At 36.2% G+C, this 21514-nt stretch overlaps 2 protein-coding genes across 2 annotated transcripts; both read left to right on the top strand.

The window, feature by feature from the left end:
- Positions 1–2673: 2673 nt before the first annotated feature.
- Positions 2674–6858, top strand: LOC107581515 (barttin-like). The gene is made up of 3 exons (XM_016267090.1): positions 2674–2850; positions 2981–3063; positions 6645–6858. The coding sequence occupies exons 1-3, from the start codon at positions 2674–2676 to the stop codon at positions 6856–6858; spliced, it is 474 nt and encodes a 157-aa protein (XP_016122576.1).
- Positions 6859–16014: 9156 nt separating this feature from the next.
- On the top strand, positions 16015–21471 carry LOC107581459 (proprotein convertase subtilisin/kexin type 9-like). The gene is made up of 4 exons (XM_016267026.1): positions 16015–16164; positions 16261–16423; positions 17522–17694; positions 17866–21471. The coding sequence occupies exons 1-4, from the start codon at positions 16108–16110 to the stop codon at positions 18052–18054; spliced, it is 582 nt and encodes a 193-aa protein (XP_016122512.1). The 5' UTR covers positions 16015–16107; the 3' UTR covers positions 18055–21471.
- Positions 21472–21514: the final 43 nt, after the last annotated feature.

Raw genomic sequence — 21514 nt, forward strand, 5'->3', positions numbered from 1 at the left:
GTCTCACCCATAGAAAGATAGCTAGCCAGTCATCTTTTTTACAGGGGCATCCTCTCATAGTTGTTTCCTCGCATCGCCTCGATGTTGGCATAACTTGTATGCTAGAATCGATGAATGCGTAAGAAAGATAACGCTCAAAACTCCACGAGCCTATCCTCCTCCGTGCCTCAGCAGCGGTGGGTCCTGAGCCGCGGGAAACAGATGGCTGCCCCCCTTTCCTCAAAAAGAGAGACAAACGAGAGCGGAGCTTTTCATTAAAAAATTGCTCACAATGAACGCGGATTGCCCCCTCAAGGACATCACGTGCGTGCTCTTTGCCCAAACAAACAACGCAGAGATCGTGTGTGTCATCAGGTGTCAAATAACGACGACGCGGATGCACACACCCTCTAAACGCTTTGTTAGTGCTCGCCATAACGATAGGAATATAGATCGCTCTTACCACGAAAATGCACGATTCAAACAAAACGGTCAGTGAAGACGAATAAGAGAATGACATGTTCTCCCGGCGCCTATTTATACTATAATCGCACCGGTAGTGATGTCATGGGCTCTCGCCGACCAACGTGTTGTTGGAGTTTTTTCAATGTATGCTTCAGACACGGGTCACGACGAGGCGTTCCCCATAGCGACCCCTAGAGGACGCAGTTCGAAGTTCTCTTGAAAGGGAACTATTCAGCGATTGGTCCATGCGTATCTCGCCATTCAAAATTTTGTTTGTGGCACAGCAAAGTGTCGTGAATCAACTCTAAGACTGACACTTAAGATTTAGTCCTACACTTCACTTAAATTACGAATGAGATGCTTGATAACTAACTTTTAAGCGCAGCTTTGAGCCAAGAATTTTTTTACACTTAAGTCAATTCTTAGCAGCATTCTTGAGAGTAATTCTCAGAGGCTTGATAAATACAGGCCCAGATCTCTGCATGCTACAAATGACACCAAGTGTCATAAACAGTGGAACTGCTTTTAAAATGGGAAGAAAACAATCTTTCTTATTTCTTATGTAAGTACAATCATTTGTAGGCTAATTCTGTGAACTATCACTGATAACATGATTGCATCACTATAATCTTGTTTCTAACTTTTTCATATGTGGATAACATAAATCGTATTTATCTTCTTAAGGTCGAGAGACCGCAAGGCCATTTCAAGAGTTCAAAAATTAGTTACCATTGAAGGTTGATGGTTTTCAAAGTTGTTTGCTTTCATTGGTTTTATTGTATTTCTCTACAGTGTTTTTACTGGTGTCAAAAACAGAAGCAGTGTTACTAAAATAGATACCAGCCACAGTGATGAAATATGCATTTCTACATTGTGGTAAAAAAGAGTGAAAAGGAAAAGTGTCAATATCTGTCTAAAGGGTTTTTCTTAAGTCAGACAAAGGGAATGAACATATTAATTTGAAGGGAAAATAAAAGATAAATTTAAAAACACTATTATTATTTAATATTACACATACACTACCATTCCAGTTTTGGGTCTGTAAGATTTCAAAAATGGTAAAAACAGTAATATTATTACAAATTATAACAGTTTTTGTAATTAATTCCTGCAATGGTAAAGCTGAATTTTCAGCAGCCATTATTCCAGCCTTCAGGATCACATGATCCTTCAGAAATGATTCTAATAGTCTGATCTGGTGCTCAAGAAACATTTCGTATTATTATCACTGTTGAAAACAGTCAAGCTGCTAAATATTTTTGTGAAAACCATCAATAAAATACATGTAAATGTCTTTACTGCTTTTATACATTTAAAGTCCCTGCTAAATAAATGAATCACTCTCTTTAAAAAAATTATAATAAAATAATAATAATAATAATAAATCACTTACCCAAAACTTGAATGGTAGTGTTTATTACTGGGGTTGGTGGGACTCCAAACATGAAGTCAATCTAAACAGAACATGAAGGTTAAAATGCTAGGTTATGATTGTAATGCCACTGAGTACCTCTTTATTAATAAGCTGAACCAAATATTGAATTGTGCCTTGATTTCTACTTACTCACTTCTTTTCCCTAATGACCAGAACATGTTTTTGTGAAAGATTTAGACATTTCCTAATGTGTGTATATATATATATTTTTTATTTTTTTTTAATTTTTATGGTAGGCCTACATTATGTTGTAAAATTGTACCTCTCTCCAGATTGCCACTTCCATTGTCACTTTAACAGGCCTACCAGAAACTATTATCTGTTTCGTGTGTGTGTTTTATTAATTCTGTATCACACAATGCTGCACAAGTGTGTTTTCAGTGATGTTTTGTCAGTATATTATTATCACCTGTGCATATAAATACCAATACAACGTATGATACAAAAACTGTATGGTTGATTTGTATTTGGTAACCACTTTTAATATCAAACCAAATGTTTTGTGTGCTCTTGTGCTTTATTTCTCTTTACTATATCATTAAGATGCCAGCATTCCTGGAAATGAACGTAGTATGTTTGCTTAAGCCAATGCAACCTTTACCTGGGGGAAGGTCACCTGACTAAGGCCCATTACAGGCTCAATGATCCGGATCTTGGCTCTCCACTGGCCCTGTGTCCTGTCACTCACTCCTGCCCTTCACCTCTATAGGGACACATTCATAAAGCTCCACACGCTCACCGGTACTTTCCTCTGTGAACTTAATAAGCCACTGCTGGACTTGTAAGTTTTTTCCATGGCAGAGAACAAGCCGTACCGCTATGGGCTCATCGTTCTGGGGATGGCGTTTGTGGCGTTGGGTCTGTTCATGATTTCCGTAGAGAAGCCACAGGTGTTTGCCACGTTCTGTGCTGCGGGAGTGATAATGGTGGTCATTGGGTCTGTTTGGTCAGTGTGTCAGTGTTACCCCAGGGTAAGAAAAGATGCTGTTCCTACTGTTCGCTAATAGATCTATTTAATGTTTTATTGTCAAGGCATAATATCAGATCTTAGGTTATTAATACTCAAAGTTAGAGTTTGAATTGTGTTACATTGTCCTACAGGTGACTGTTATACTGCCAGATAAGGAAGAACTCTCTGGGGCTGAAAAACAGGACTTGATTGCTGGAAGTTCAGATGAAAAAAGGTTAGAGTGATCTAGAAATATATCAAAATTTCAGTATAAAAAGAAAATCTGATCAATTGCAAATTACATTAAGATTTTTGTTTTTAAAGCATACATACTTAATTCAAGAAACTATTGCCTGTTTTGTGTGATGTCTTTCAATGTGGTTCTCTAGTAAATTTATATTGTAGAACTTTTTTTTTTTTGGCATCAAGGCATTTACAAAGCTAAATAAGGATGTTCTAAATAAACAGAAACACTGTGTTTTTAAAAAATTGGATAATTTACATTAATTGTAAAGATAATGCAAACGGTCGTCTCCATCACCCTCCATTCATTCATCCAGTCTAATTCAAACTCTTCCTTCTCTTTCTGTCATTACACTGGGGTCTGTGTGTTTTCTGAGAGCCCATCAAGACTCATTACTTTCCAAGTTCACTCCCTCTGTAACTGGGTTCAGCAGTTGGCTAATTGAATCTCACCAGCCAGACAATGTATTTACTCTGAAAATTATGAGATTATTTTTGGTTAAAATCTTTAAAGAGACAAGGGTTCAACCTTACAACTCAACAGCCTCTAAGAATCTCTTTCTCTCTCTCTCTGAGCATTATCATCACTATTTGATGTAAATTACATTGATAATATTGAGTTTTAGAAAGCAGTCTACAAAATAATGAGAAAAAAAAAAATAATGAAGCAACTGGCATCACTATATTCAAGATCTTCTCCATCATCAAATCTTTCCACTATGACTGACATTTACACTCGTTTTTTGCCTTTGTCGCAACATGACTAGATTTCTAAACACTGGGGACATTACTTATTTCAGTCAAAATATCAGTGAAATCTCATTTGTTAATTTCTATTAATTACACACACACACACACACACACACACAATGGGGACAATACATTTGAAATGTTTTTGTTTTTAATTCTGGTTTAATAATTAATAATTTTGAATTAATAATAACATAACTTAAACTAATGTTTAGATTTTTGGTCTATTTTTAATACAACTGAACTGACCAAAAAGATCAGTTAATAGTAACCCTTGTAAATAGCAAGCAGTTCAAAAAAATATTATATTATAGCAAAATTATGACTTTACAAAAACATATTACAAAAATAAAGCAAAATAAATATAAGATCTAATAAATTAAACCTTATTTAACAAAACATTTTTAACATGCCCCTGTATGTTACACATACGTAACACTTTTTTATTTTTATTACATTTTTGTTCCTGAAATCCAACCTTCTGTTGGGATCAGTATAATCCTAATTTTATTTTTTTGGATTAAAGGTACCCCAATCTTACTAAAACATTTTAACAATTATGATCTCATCCAATTTCAGGATCCCTTTTTTTTCTTTTTTGAACAACCTATTTTCAAGATTTGAAATCCGATGAGATTACTTTTGAACAACTGACCCCACAGGGTCATGCCATTTCAAAGGGATTTCAGCATTTCAGGTCATGTCAAAGGGATAGTCCACTCAAAAATGAAAACTGGCTGTTAATTTACTTACCCCTCAGGTGATGCATTTTTTTTTAGCTGAAACCATGGTCCTTGGTGATTCATAAAATACTGCCAAGTCAACTGCTACCGTCATCTGAGAGAAAAAGAAAAAGAAAAAATCAGGCAACACAAAATTTGCACCTGACAATATATTGAGGTCTTAAATGAAACATTTAGTCTGTGCAGGAAATTGAACATTATTTACAACATTAAAACCATGCAATTCGAACACAGTGGTAACCCATACACAGTGCTGGGTAGTACCTGATTACATTACATAATCAGTTTAAAAAAACTAAGTTCTTGTAATTAGATTATATTACATTTTAAAATGCTTATAATCAGATTACAATTACTTTTTGTATTACATGATTACATATTCACATATTATTCTAAACTAAAATATTTACCTGAACTCCTGTGAGATTTCATTTTTTAATATTATAATTTAACAACACATTTGCACGTACACAGTTATTCTTCAAATCTATGTGTTCTATGTGTTAGGTCAAAAGTAATCTAAAAGTAATTAAAATATTATATTACCTAAAATGTGTAATGTAATGGATTACATTACTGACTACAATTTCCATCACATAATTTGTCAAGTAATCTACCCAGCACTGCCCATACAACCACAAATGGTATTTTAAACTTTTTTAATCTATAAACCATAGGTTCTGTCCAACTGTCATATGTGCATTCTCTTAAAACTTGTAAGCGTGTTGTTGTGTGCTGACATTTACATCAAGCATGTACTCGTAAACCCGGGTTGGAATCAATGGCGTAGGCCTACTACTCCCATGAGTCTGAATAAACGAGAGAATTTTCAGTTCTGGGATCATTTTATCCCTTTAATGTGTAAAACTTTTTAAATTAGCATATATATAGACAGGGGCAGATCTAGAAAATATTTTTTAGGGTGGCAACATTTCAATATCCATCATGGCACCAAGTCAATGCACAATATAAAAAAACTTCAACAGGTTATAAATGTTTCTGAGCTTGTATCACTAAAGAAGACGTGGTTCTATTAAAATTACATTGGCTACTTAGATGGTATAAATTACGTTTAAGAGCAACAAAAACTTGAATTTTCTAACATTAGAAATAAATACAATAATATCAAAGCACTGAAACTGGATCAGTTTTGAAAACAATATTTGATTTTCTGTAATGAACAGAGGTGGGAATGTCTGTAATCACCCAGAACAAACTCTATCAACCATATACTCTTGCAACACCCCAGCAACTGCATAGCAAGAGCCTAGCAACCACCCAGAATATCCTAGCAACCAACTAGCCACACTTTAGCAAACATCTAGAACATTTAACCAAACCATTTAGGTTTTTCAAACTTTTCAATCTAGTTATTACAGTTTTTCTTGTTTTTTTTTCAACTGCTTAAGCCTGGCTCACACTACAGGATTTTTAGCCCGATTTAGCCCTGATTTCCCCCTCCTGAGAATCGGAGCAAAAATCTTGTCGAGCCCCTCGATCGGTCCCGATGTTCGGCGCGGATTATCTGGTAATGTGAGGCGTTCACAGATTGAATCTTGCACCTCCCGATCTGCTCACACACAAATCGGGGCTTGTGTCTTTGTTTTGAAGGGGGGGTGGGGGGGCAACTAAAATCAGTTATATTTTAACAATCGAGAAAACTGCAATACGACTACAGTCTTACCTAACTCTGCTATTAGTTTCCGTGATCGGCATCTTCTTATTGATTTCATGTTATTGTTATGGCTTATATCCATGATGAAAGTGGAGCGAGCAGTCGGAGAATCGGATCACCAAACAATTACGCAATAAATCTCAGACATATCCGGACGGGATGAGATTTCTCAGAGGACTTCTAGTTAGCTGAAAAGCAGTAGGCTCAAAAGGCCATTATTTTGCGTTACTCTGTCTTCGCCGCGGCTGAAAGTAACACATGAAACACTGCTTACATTTATATTTTATTCTGTGATAATTCTGGGGTGGCACAGCTTTTTCTTAGCGTGCCACCCTGGTAGATCCGCCCCTGTATATAAACATTGAAATACTGTAGTATAAATCTCACTTTTATTTCCTGTCACAGTCCAACGAAACCAATAAGAGCTCCCTTGGCTGGCTTCTGTGATGATGAAGTAGAAATATCGGCAGATCCAAAACGCCACACAGAGAACAAACCCGGTGAGCGTGTCATCGTCCTCCACACATGTCAAAGTTCTCCCAGTGTTCTGGCCTGCTCCAGCTCTCCACTGATGGACAGAAGCACTCCACGACCAGACCCCAGCAGAGAGATGCACTAGGGGAAAGTGAAGGACTCGTGTTACTACACATCTGAGCTGGAGAGTGAATAGCTACTACTGATCCTAATGTCCAAATCACCATCTACATCTGACATAAAAGATTTGACACCTATGTAGTCGTACATATTTTAAATGACTTGTACAATAACAAAACATGTAATTTATGTGCACTTTTTACATTAGGCTGATAAGTGTGTGAATGTCACAAGGTCTGGCCATGACTTTGTCAATAGCATATTTTGTCTCTCATAGTTGAGGTATACCTATGATGAAAATTACAGGCCTCTCTCATCTTTTTAAGTGGGAGAACTTGCACAATTGGTGGCTGACTAAATACTTTTTGGCCCCACTGTATGATAATAGAATTGTTCAACTCTCAGGGAAATGAAGCTGGAAAAAGTTTAAGCATTAGGTGATGAAATACTTGTGACCGTGACTCATGTCACCATGCAGACCAGAGGACACTGAACGAGGAACTGCCTGGTGTGAAGTTTTTATATTAGCTTGTGGTGCTCCTTCCTTCACATTTGAGACAGCACAATAATTATAATTATAGTTTATATGTTTTTAGATTTTTTAATGAATTATTTGAAAAATTCTATTACTTTAATGTGTAAAAGTGATTCATTGTTGAGCCAGTTCTAGATATTTTTAGTCATGTAAAAAATGCATGCTGCAATACTGTGAATCTTGGCCACAAATTATGTACAAGTACTCACACTCGTTTCTGTCAGGGTGGGGACTTTCCATTTATGAGGTTCCATTTGTGACCCTGGACCACAAAACCAGTCATAAGGGTGGGATTTATACATCACGGGACTTTCCAATAAATAAGCTTCACATTTATGTATGGTTTGTTAGGATAGGACAATATTTGGCTGAGATACAACTATTTGAAAATCTGGAATCTGAGGGGGCAAAAAAATGTAAATACTGAGAAAACTGCCTTTAAAGTTGTCCAAATGAAGTTCTTAGCCATGCATATTACTAATCAAAAATTAAGTTTTTATATATTTACGGTAAGAAATTTACAAAATATCTTCATGGAACATGATCTTTACTTAATATCCTAATTATTTTTGGCATAAAAGAAAAATCGATAATTTCGACCCATACCATGTTTTTTTTTGGCTATTGCTAAAAAATATACCCACGGTTTTGTGGTCCAGGGTCACATTTGTGCCCAAAAGGAGTCAACTGCTTTGTGCTATACATTTGTCCGTATCTACATTGCCTATGTGTTAAGATGAACAAAGAACATACTCATCATCTATTAATTTATGTTGGCTTATGTCATCCTCCTTGCCAAGCTAGTTCTGACATTTATGGAAGGCTGTTTCCAAAAATGATGCTGACCCAATTTGTGTGAAAAAAAGTGTAGACTGCTTTGTACAATACATTCGTTTATGTCTTTGCTGTTGTTTCATTTGTGTTATCTACTTGTGTCGTCCTCCCTGTCATGCACTCAGCTCTGTTTTATGCTTTATACAGTAAGTTACTGCTGTCAGTGAACAATCTGTAGTGCATTTTAGAGTTATTCAGGTAAACAAATAGAATGTTTTGTTACTTTGTCACTAAAGAGCTTTTACAGTCTTTCTAACACACTGTCAAATTATGACAAAGCATGAAGACAAAAGGACTGTAGACTGTACTGTAGATTCGCTCAAGTTTATAGAACAGAAATATAAATGCATCTAGAATTTTTGAAAACTTGTTATTGAACAAATGTACATGTTCTGTTTGTTTACACTTAAAAATAAAGGTGCTTCACGATGCCATTGAAGAACCTTTTTGTCTAAATGGTTCCATAAAGAATCTTTAACATCTGAAGAACCTTTCTGTTTCACAAAAGGTTCTTTGTGTTCTTCAGATTTTAAAAAGTTAAGAACCTTTGACTGAATGGTTCCTGGAACCTTTTAAATCCCTCATCCGTCCCTCCCGAACCTATATCAAAAGTGTCCCTCGCGGGTCAAAATGACCCGAAGGCCAAAAATGACACTAATTTTATTTTTGGTCCAGAAAGCTTATATTGGTCCATTTTTCAATTTTTTTTATGTAGGTTTTTATTTTTTGGTGATTTTTATTTTATTCACATTAAATTCTGGATATTTTTATGAAAATTAGCATATTTTATATGTTCTTTGTTAAAAAACAGAAAACAAAGAAAGACACAATTTCTGCATATTTATACTTTAAACATGATCATCCATCAGGACCTAGGTCTCTGAGTGTCTCTAATTCCATCTGGTGGGGGAAAATTACATACAATTGCATTTTATGTTTACAGCCACTAGAGGGGCCTATAGAACCCTATGGAGATTCTTAAATGAGCCAAACAAGTGAAGTGTTTAAAACTACACCAACTTGATGCTTCATTAAGCTTTCAGATATATCTCAAGGCTTTCAGATATATATCAAAACATTTAAAAAACTATATTTTGTAAAAAAAAAAATTATAATAAAAACAAAATTATAATCAATTTTAATCCAAACGTGCATATTCATACAGTGTCATAAATATGTAATAAATAAAGATACATTTAAAAATATAAATATGATATAAACTCACTGATCTCCACCCCATCACTCAAATTTAACTGTGTTAAGTAAAAATAAAATTCAAAATGACAGTCATTTCCCAGCAGAAACATCATACACACTATAATGTGTTTCAGTGGGAGTGTGTGTGCCTGTGTGTGTGGATATGTGAGGTTTTTGTGCATTGAGGACATTCTGCAGTCTCAGCCCTTTGTTTGGTTATGCATATTTTCTGGATTGTGTCATATTTTGTATAGTCAAAAAAATCTAATAAATGAAAGAATGCAGTTTTTTTCCCCGGACATTCCATTCATTCCTATGGCCGGGTCAAAATGAATGTAATACTTGTGGGTGTAATACTTTTTTTATTACACCCACATAGAATCCTCGAATCGACTCAAATTTTTTTGTGCTTTGTGCTCCATGCTCAAATGTGACAAAATAAAAATTAAAAAAATCTGCAGTTTTTTTTGTAAATTCCATGCTTTTCCAGTGGCGGGTCAAAATGACCCACGAGGGACACTTTTGATACTTTTTTTATAACACCCACTTAAACTGCTCGAATACACTCTAATTTTTTTCATGTATTCCCGGTTCAAGTGTGACAAATGTAACAAAGTCTCATACCATAAAGATCAACGCTTGATTTTGAAAAAAATCTTTTAAAATGAGTTTTGGCTCAAAATGACCCGAGGGACGGATGAGGGTTAAGCACCTTTATTTTTAAGAGTGTACCTGGATATCTCCAAAATGGTCTGCAGAACATTTACTGAGAGCAGTAACTCATTAAGCATAAAATGCTGAACACATGACAGGGAAGACAACAGTAGACAGAAATATGTGGTTGCTAGATTTTTGGCACAAATTAAGTGCCATATCCATTGACTTCTGCTGTTGTACTGAGCTATTGGTATTTTCTATCCTCTAACCCTAAATATGAACCTCACCAAACTTTTTGTATTTTTACATGCTCATACAGGCATATTTTATGAATGGGGCAGGTCACTCTAAATAAATAAATACCTACCTACCCACCTCATGTTTATATGATCCACAGAAAAAAAATCGTACAGTTTTTGAACAACATATGTTGAATAAATCTTTTCTCTTCTTTTCTGGGGCAATTTGATTCCTACAGTATGCAAAACCTGACACACACACACAGGTTTGTTTTTATGGTTTATGAGGACTCTCCATAGGCGTAACCTTTGACTGAATGGTTCCTGGAACCTTTTAAATCCCTCATCCGTCCCTCCCGAACCTATATCAAAAGTGTCCCTCGCGGGTCAAAATGACCCGAAGGCCAAAAATGACACTAATTTTATTTTTGGTCCAGAAAGCTTATATTGGTCCATTTTTCAATTTTTTTTATGTAGGTTTTTATTTTTTGGTGATTTTTTTTTTATTCACATTAAATTCTGGATATTTTTATGAAAATTAGCATATTTTATATGTTCTTTGTTAAAAAACAGAAAACAAAGAAAGACACAATTTCTGCATATTTATACTTTAAACATGATCATCCATCAGGACCTAGGTCTCTGAGTGTCTCTAATTCCATCTGGTGGGGGAAAATTACATACAATTGCATTTTATGTTTACAGCCACTAGAGGGGCCTATAGAACCCTATGGAGATTCTTAAATGAGCCAAACAAGTGAAGTGTTTAAAACTACACCAACTTGATGCTTCATTAAGCTTTCAGATATATCTCAAGGCTTTCAGATATATATCAAAACATTTAAAAAACTATATTTTGTAAAAAAAAAAAATTATAATAAAAACAAAATTATAATCAATTTTAATCCAAACGTGCATATTCATACAGTGTCATAAATATGTAATAAATAAAGATACATTTAAAAATATAAATATGATATAAACTCACTGATCTCCACCCCATCACTCAAATTTAACTGTGTTAAGTAAAAATAAAATTCAAAATGACAGTCATTTCCCAGCAGAAACATCATACACACTATAATGTGTTTCAGTGGGAGTGTGTGTGCCTGTGTGTGTGGATATGTGAGGTTTTTGTGCATTGAGGACATTCTGCAGTCTCAGCCCTTTGTTTGGTTATGCATATTTTCTGGATTGTGTCATATTTTGTATAGTCAAAAAAATCTAATAAATGAAAGAATGCAGTTTTTTTCCCCGGACATTCCATTCATTCCTATGGCCGGGTCAAAATGAATGTAATACTTGTGGGTGTAATACTTTTTTTATTACACCCACATAGAATCCTCGAATCGACTCAAATTTTTTTGTGCTTTGTGCTCCATGCTCAAATGTGACAAAATAAAAATTAAAAAAATCTGCAGTTTTTTTTGTAAATTCCATGCTTTTCCAGTGGCGGGTCAAAATGACCCACGAGGGACACTTTTGATACTTTTTTTATAACACCCACTTAAACTGCTCGAATACACTCTAATTTTTTTCATGTATTCCCGGTTCAAGTGTGACAAATGTAACAAAGTCTCATACCATAAAGATCAACGCTTGATTTTGAAAAAAATCTTTTAAAATGAGTTTTGGCTCAAAATGACCCGAGGGACGGATGAGGGTTAAGCACCTTTATTTTTAAGAGTGTACCTGGATATCTCCAAAATGGTCTGCAGAACATTTACTGAGAGCAGTAACTCATTAAGCATAAAATGCTGAACACATGACAGGGAAGACAACAGTAGACAGAAATATGTGGTTGCTAGATTTTTGGCACAAATTAAGTGCCATATCCATTGACTTCTGCTGTTGTACTGAGCTATTAGTATTTTCTATCCTCTAACCCTAAATATGAACCTCACCAAACTTTTTGTATTTTTACATGCTCATACAGGCATATTTTATGAATGGGGCAGGTCACTCTAAATAAATAAATACCTACCTACCCACCTCATGTTTATATGATCCACAGAAAAAAAATCGTACAGTTTTTGAACAACATATGTTGAATAAATCTTTTCTCTTCTTTTCTGGGGCAATTTGATTCCTACAGTATGCAAAACCTGACACACACACACAGGTTTGTTTTTATGGTTTATGAGGACTCTCCATAGGCGTAATGGTTTTTATACTGTACAAACCATATTTTCTATTGCCCTACACCAACCCTACCCCTAAACCTACCCCTTACAGGAAACTTTCTGCATTTTTAGATTTTCAAAAAAACTCATTCTGAATTATTTATAATTTTGAATTACGGGGACACTGACAATGTCCTCCTAAATCACCTTCTCGTTGTAATACCTATGTCATACGCATGTTATTATACAAATCGGTGTCCTCATAAACCACATAAACATGCACACACACACACACACACACACACACACAGGTGTAAACATTCAGCCTCTGTTAAAAGCAGATATATTAATCAAGCATTATGCCCAAGCCTGTGGCGTGTGATTTGCATAATCAGATAGTTTACAAGCAGGTGAAGCACATCATATGACACCGAATAAGGGATTACGTCATGGCTGCTTCAGTAAAGGTTTACCTGCACTTTTTTTGACAGCCCTTGATTCTTGCATTTTTCACACCAATCTCAATAATTCTTGAATAATAAAACAGGTTACATTAATAAAAAATAGTTATGTAATAATTATTGTAATATTACCATTATATTATGGGCACATTTCATTTTTTCCCCCTCAAAATGCGTTTTTTACTTCACTTGACACTGCCAGATACAAAACCAGCCTACTGCTTTGACCATATATATAGATTGTAATGTGTTCTGCAGGCCTAATTCGACTGCGACTCTTTTAGCTGCTCAACAATACCACTATTTGGCCAACAGAGGACGGCGTGAATCTGTTTTTGGTCAAAGTGACACCAGCAGCATCTGACGGACGTGCACAGGTGAACTAAAGCTCAGTGTAAAAACAGTATAGAGCAGGGTTCCTCAAATCTTGCCCTGGAGGGCCAATACGCTGCTTAACTCCAACCCTGATCAAACTCAGCTACCTGTGATTTTCTAATGATCCTGAAGACTGAGATCAGCATGCTCAGGTGTGTTTGATTAGGGTTAGAGCTAAACTCTGCAGGAAAGTGGATCTCGTGGGCCAGATTTGAGGATCCCTGGTATAAAGGCATGCATCTTCCTTTTGTTTTGCTTGAAAAATTTTTTTAAAAATACAATTGTACTACGAATCTATTTACATTTAATTGTTTAGCAGCTATTAATTGTTTCCCCCCTGTATTTCACAATCCATATTTAGCCTCTAACTAATTGACACTTTCATTTTACAGGTTTCATTTTGGCAAATGTTACATGTCTGTGCAGGAATAGTAAACGCATAAAATGTGTGTGGGCGGACTGTAATCTGACTCCTCTTCTGCTGTATTTATTAACGAGACATCGTTCGATATAAGGACAGTGAAACGTCAGCACGCCCCACCTCTGCTTCAGTCAGTCCGAGAGATTCAAATGTTCAATGACACGAGGATACACTTCAGCTCCAAATCTCTCGGCTCCATACGCCTGCCTTATTATATGACGAACAATAGTGCAAAAAAAGGGAATTCTTAGCAATATCACCTAAAACGACTTATTTCATATTGCTTAGTTTACGGTCCACAGAATGAAAAGCTTCGTGACGGTGTGCTGTCTGAGTTTTCTGCTGGGTCTTGTGGCTGTAGTTGAGAGTGATGAAGACTACACTGAGGATGAAGAGATGATCCTGTCTTTAATTCTGCAGGATGACACCCAGCCTGAAGCAGAGAGCAGGCCATCCGCCCAGTTTTACAGGTGCACTAAGGTAAGATCACCTGCTAAATGAACTAATTGTGGGACTGGTAATATTACCTGATATTAACTTTAAAAATATTAACAAAAATGCTTCGTTAAGGAAAATACTTTGGGGGGGAAATAGGTGAATACACTCTAAAAAAATGCTTGGTTGTTTCAACCCAACTTTGGGTCAAATATAGACTAACCCAGCTGTTGGGTTAAATTTTTAAATGCAATTTTTAACCCAAAAGTTGGGTTAGTCCATATTTGACCCAAAGTTGGGTTGAAACAACCCAGCATTTTTTAGAGTGTAGGGGGGGAAATAAAAATGCATAGGAAAAATCGCTGCGTTTCTGTGTCTGGGGTGTTAGTCCTGATTTTGCTGAGTTAGATGTGTTCGTTTGGAATTGATCGCATGAACACATTCTTTTTATGAAATTAAAAGAAACTATTCTGATATATGAAAGGTTTGTTTTCTGTTAATCAAGCAAAGTGCATTTACTGTCTTACAGCATGCAGATTGTTTAATTATTAGGTCAGGTGTATCAAATATGAAATATAAAAAAATATATAATTAGTTAATAATGCATGTATAATTAGTCATATGCTAAGTGATACTAATAAACAAGGCGTAAGTTTTTTCCCCCGTAGAGCATCAGAGACATATTGTTATTGTTAGTCCTGTTATAATTAGTTGTGTTAACATGTATATAAACTTATGTAAACAGTAATATAAAAAAATTAAGATGTTTAAAAGAAAATAAAAACATACATCTGGTGTCAGTATTGCCATATGCCAAGGAAGTCTAAAATAAACGCCCTGTACGTGTGGGGCGTTTGGAACGAGGAGGTTTTCAAAATCAGTGTGAATCAAATGGCCTACGTCGTGTTTTACACACAGGACGCGGGGGAATAAAAATGCATAGGAAAAATCGCTGCGTTTCTGTGTCTGGGGTGTTAGTCCTGATTTTGTTGAGTTAGATGTGTTCGTTTGGAATTGATCGCATGAACACCTTATTCTTTTTATGAAATTAAAAGAAACTATTCTGATATATGAAAGGTTTGTTTTCTGTTAATCAAGCAAAGTGCATTTACTGTCTTATAGCATGCAGATTGTTTAATTATTAGGTCAGGTGTATCAAATATGAAATATAAAAAAATATATAATTAGTTAATAATGCATGTATAATTAGTCATATGCTAAGTGATACTAATAAACAAGTCATACGTTTTTTTCCCCGTAGAGCATCAGGCACATATTGTTATTGTTAGTCCTGTTATAATTAGTTGTGTTAACATGTATATAAACTTATATAAACAGTAATATAAAAAAATTAAGATGTTTAAAAGAAAATAAAAACATACATCTGGTGTCAGTATTGCCATATGCCAAGGAAGTCTAAAATAAACGCCCTGTACGTGTGGGGCGTTTGGAACGAGGAGGTTTTCACATTATTACTGTTATTCACACTATAAATATATACTTCTGTTCAAAAGTTTTTTTTTAATTCTTTAAGAAATTAGTGCTTTTATTCCACAAGGAAGCAAATGATCAAAATTACTATAAACTAGTGCTGTCAAATGATTAATCGCATCCAAAATAAACGTTTTTGTTTACATAATATATGTGTTTGTACTGTGTATATTTATTTTGTATATATAAATACAAACACATGCATGGATATATTTTTTACGTTTATAGATTTAATATATTTATATATTATATGAATTTAAATATATACACATAAATACATGTAAATACGTGTATTTACGCCCAAGCTGGTTTAGTTATTTTTGCAGGCAGATTTTAAACAGTACTAACCATGTCCAAAACATATTGGCAACCATTAAGGTCATTTAATTCCGCTACATGTGTGTTCTCTTACAGGAGAGGATTTACTCTGTAGATCCGTTTGGTCTGAGCGGTCAGCTGCTAAAGGTTTGGCCACAGCTACAGCCCGCTGTCGTCACAGTGAAGAGATGCTGAGCTGCTCCAGTTTCTCACAAAACGGAGCAAGAGCTGGAGAAAGAGTGGAGGTGATTAGCAAAGAATGTTTGTTTAGATTGCTCAAAAATAAAAAAGTTAAGTTAAAATAATTTTTGCTCACCAAATAATCATTTCCTTTCTGACAGGAGAGAGATGGGCAGAAAGAGTGTGTTGCTGTCAATGGGAATGGAGGGCAAGGTGTGTTCGCTGTAGCGCGCTGCTGCACAGGCCATAAAGCTCAGTGCCAGATGTTAGAGAGTCCCCAGAGAGGCGCGGATGCAGAATGTCCTCCAGACCACCAGCTGACAGGTGACAGATGGTTTCACACTGCCGTATTTTTCATAAACTCAGGAAATTATCGTTAATTGATGGAATGTTCTGGGTTCAGGGGAAGTTAAAAGTCTGTTGGGTTTTGGTCAATTACCAGACAATAATATGAAAATGTCCATAAAAAAGTTTTTTTTATAAACAAAAAATACATTATTAATAATAAAAAAATATAGTTCATAATATGAATATTAATAAAATAACATTTTATTTGAACATTTTAATACCTTTTTTTTTAATTCTTATTAACTTCTTATTGAGCTTTTGTTTTGAAATGGTTCATACAAAAATGAAAATTTACTCAACCCTCAGGCCATCCAAGATGAGTTTGTTTCTTCATCAAAACAGATTTGGAGAAATTTAGCATTACATCACTTGCTCACAAAATGGATCCTCTGCAGTGAATGGGTGCCGTCAGTATGAGAGTCCAAACAGCTGATAAAAACATCACAATAATCCACACTACTCCAGTCCATCAATGAACATCTTGTGAAGAAAAAAGCTGTGTGTTTGTAAGAAACAAATCTATCAAAATGAGGCATTTTAACTTGCCTGGCCAAAATACAAGTCCATAATGTATAATAATAATGCTTCCTTCAGTGAATAAGTCAATCTGTTTTAACTACATATTTCTCTCCTGATTCAGATGAAATGACTTTCACTGGAGAAAGCATTATTACTAATAGAGTTAAAAACATCTTGATGACGGATTTGTTTCTTACAAACACGCAACTTCACAAGATGCTAATTGATAGACTTGTGGATTATTGTTTTGTTTTTATCAGCTGTTTGGACTCTCATTCTGACGGCACCCATTCACTGCAGAGGATCCACTGGTGAGCAAGTGATGTAATGCTACATTTCTCCAATTGGAAGAAACAAACTCATCTAGATCTCAGATGGCCTGAGGGTGAGTAAATGTTCATTTTTGGATTAACTGTTCCTTCAATTCACTTAATGAGTGAAGTTTCTGTTGTCGCTGGCGATGAAAATGAATTTGAATTGAGTTCTCTATGCTAAACTACAAGACAACTAGTTTCATTGTATATTTATGTTCACAACTGTCATCTTTCCCTGCAGGATGCAGTTCTTCCTCTTCATCTGGAGATGCATCGGACTCTGAACGACCTCTACATGGCATCCGCAGGGCATGTCGTGCTAAAAAGGATGTAACGTCATACGCCTCCTGCTGCCACACATCCTCTCTGGAGTGCCGGCTGAAAGAACACGACTCTATGGGTCTCAGCGAGCAGGTGACTTACTCTCAAGAAGTTTCCATTGACACAATGAACACAAAAACTAATGTATGGCTTCTAATATTTGTAACAGTTGCGGTTTAAATCCTGAATCTGTTTTACAACTGTGGATTCATCAAAACATGATTTGGTGTATCTGAGCAACTTTAACCTGCATCTTTCTTTCAGGTGGAGGTTTCATGTGAAGACTTGTGGACACTGACAGGCTGTCAGGGTCTGTCACATGGTTCTGTCGTTCGTGGGGCATTTGCTTTGGGAAACACCTGTGTAGTTCATACATCTGGAGGAGATATAGGAGCTGCCGCCATCGCCACCTGCTGCAGGCACCGCCTGTCCCACAAGTCATCTGACCACTGAGGGATGTGTGTTCTTCATTTCTCACTTCTCTAAACCATGGACATAACTGCTATAACACATATAATAGTTGGAGGTGTTACATAAGTGAGCTCAGTTCTGTCATTATGCAATATTACATGACAGAGAAGTGCATTGTAACCAGTTCTGGACATAACCATAGTCAATCTTGAAACTCTACAAGGAGCGCTAAAACACTTTAAAAGGCCTTTAATCAGCAAAACACATTTATACATGCATTGTCGCATTAATATTAGAATTCAGACTGATGCAGATAATTATTTTCATGTTATGGCTATAAAAATTCTCTACCATTTTCCTTAATAATAAAAAAAACACTAAAATTGATGATCAATTGTTTTAAAATCTACAACTGAATTCAGGCATCATTGAAAAATGGGTATTCATTTTGAGATTTGCTAAAAATTACATTTAACAGTAGTAAAGCGAGTATTAGATGACAGCTAACTATAAAAATAGAGGAAATAAGCATGTACAATGAAATACAGAATATCAGTCAATATATTTTAAATGTAGCAATACTGCTTAATAAAAAAAAAAAAACTATAATATCGGTAACCGATATTATAGATAATAACACGTTGACCTAGCAATTTTCATTTTTATATTAACAGAATATATTTAAAATATGTACCAATACTGTTAAATTAAAAAATCTCCAATATCGGTAACCGATATAATAGATAATACCACTTTGATGTTTGCACATATTCTGAATTGAAACAGAGGTCTATTTTCACTATTTCTGGCAAGAGCATCATCTCCTATTATGCATGTGCACTGTGTATAAGAGTGTAATTCTTTTTATAAATGTATATTTTTGTATTGCAAAACTTATGACTTCATGTAATGGTCTACTTCAGACTTGGCACATACAAAATCACACAGTCTGAAAAGTTGTGCATTCCAGTTTTTCCTTTTTATATCAAATGTTTTCATTGTCAAACTCTGATGTACAAATTAAAATGTGGTTTTAACATGCATTAACAGATTCCTTTACACACTCGCAGCAGAAATGAATCAAAGAATCACCAGTTATTAAAAACTCTTCAAGCATCTTTAACCCTGTCCTGACACCCAGCTTAAAAACACAAGCCTCATCACAGATCTACCGAGCAGTTGGTACAGCATCTACAGGTGTAGGAAAGGTTAAAAAAGATTGATTGGAGGGAGGAGGATCAAATTTGTGGATAGTTTTAACACACCCTGTTCACTCAAGTATACCATATTTCAAAGAAGACTACAGCACTTGTTATAAACTGTAACCCCACCATATCTTTAAGGCTCCTTTAGTGAAAACCTAAGCAGGCAGTTGAGCTGAAATTAGTGTGATATCTTTGCAAATGTGCATATTTCAGCAAAATAATAAAGATGCCTTATGTTTAGGCACTGATCTGATGAATTCTGCCCTCTATTGTAACTGAACCGTGTGCCTTTAAGTCTTGAAACGTTTCAAAATAATCCTCGGGTCATCCTAAAACCTAACAAATCACCCCAAACACTTACCACATCTGCTGCAGTGAAATATTTACTGATTCAAAGCATGAAGGCAGTTGTGGGTACTGCAGTGTTTTGCTGACTATTAAGACAAAAAGTCAAAGACCATACTGAAAAAGACTGCTTAAACCAGCCTTAACAGGTTTTACCACGCCTTTGGCCTGATCAATCTTGAGTTTAGTTGCCTCAAGGTACTCTAATATCAGCAAACCAGGCTGGCCATGTTGAAAAAAACAAACAAACATGTTGGTGAACCAGTTTAAGATGGTCTGCTAGTTTTATCAGGTCTTCCAGTCTGACTAATCTTGAATTTAAGTACCCCAAACCACTCTACGACCAACAAACCAGGCTGGCCATGAAGAAAAAAAAAAAAACATGTTAAACCAGCTCAAGATGGTGTGCTGGTTTGACCTGGTCTCCTAGTCAGGGCACTCTTAAGTGTAAGTGCCCCAAACGACTGTAAAACCAGGCTGGCCCTTTTGAAAAAAAAAAACATGTTAAACCAGTTTAAAACAGGGTGCTGGTTTTATCTGGTCTCCCACCCTGACCAACCTAGAGTTTATGTGCCCAAAACTCCCCTAAAACCAGCTAAGGAACCAGGCTGGCTCTGTCATCTTAAACCAGTCTAAGCTGGTTTGCTTCCCTTAGTTGCTCTTCCAGCCTGATCAGGCTGGTCTGTTGGCTGGCATTGAATGTTTTGGGACACTAAACCACCTAAACACAACTTAGCCGGGCTGAGACACCAGCATAAACCAGCAAATCCACTTAGACTGGTTTAAGATTTATTCTATAAACCACCTTCTCTCAGCGGTTTCGGCCAGTTTATGCAGTTCTTTTCCAGCAATAAAGTCTCTCACACGTACAAACATGCACAGAAGTGCGTGAAAGTTGCGAAGAGCAGGTGACTGCGAGGTAAAAAGCAGCACTAACGTTTGTGTGAGGTGGCATTGAGGTCCTTCCGCTGTAAACATTGAAGCAATGTCGCTAAGTGTTCTAGTCTAAATACAAAATGAGCAGCAAACGGCAGCTGAATCACTCTGCAGACTCCCTGAAAGCAGGACATCACAGGCTCGGCTCAGACAGGGGACCGTGACGCACAAGACGCCGCCCGTGTCCTCGTATGGCACTCTGAGATGAGTGTGGCCGAGCCATCCGAGTATACATGTGTGCGTTGTTATCGTAATGTTGAGTGGGTTCAGGCATTTGTGTAGCATGACGTGTCCACTGGTTTGTCTCAAGGCGAGGATGCGAGCGGCGTAGGAGAGGAGTCGAGTAAAGGCACTTTACTACTCTGTGAGAACGTTCCGGTCCCTCCAACAACCTCCGTCTTTCTCTTTCCCCTCCCCCTTCCCGCCCCATCCTCACCTTGTCATCCGATTTGCATTGCGTAAGGCAGACTAAATGGAAAAGATGCAGGTAAACAAACAAAAAAAGGACAAATTTGGCTAAATAAACCCTGAAAGTGTCTCCACGTCCCTAGATCTTCATACCAAAGCAGCACGAGACAACATCAAAACAGACAAACAGAAAGAAATGAGACAGTTTTTCAATGACAAACTCTGCTGATTGTAGCACTCATTGTCTTTCAGGAAGAAAAAAAGCTCGTTGGACAGTAGCGTCTCTGTGTGTTGCATATGTGTCTCCGGACGCATCTGCTGATGCGATGTGTCTTCCGCCCTAAGGTCCGTCCTCAATGTCCACCATCATATTTCTGTCTAGCACTTGTGTAAACAGCTTGTGTCTTTTGCTGCATGCTGTTCCTATCCAAGAAACTCGATGGACAGAGAGCAGCGAGGGACGTCCGCTATTGTCTCCACGTGATGAATTTCTCACAAACTGAATTCAAATATAAAGTGCTTTAAAAAATACCAGCAAGAAAAAGGAAAAACGGTGTGATTATTTGACTCTCAGAGACTTGGCAAGTTCTTCTTTTTTCGAATAAATT

This window comes from Sinocyclocheilus grahami, unplaced genomic scaffold (assembly GCF_001515645.1).
Source record: "Sinocyclocheilus grahami isolate Dianchi unplaced genomic scaffold, SAMN03320097.WGS_v1.1 scaffold35.1, whole genome shotgun sequence".
Classification (NCBI taxonomy): Eukaryota; Metazoa; Chordata; class Actinopteri; order Cypriniformes; family Cyprinidae; genus Sinocyclocheilus; species Sinocyclocheilus grahami.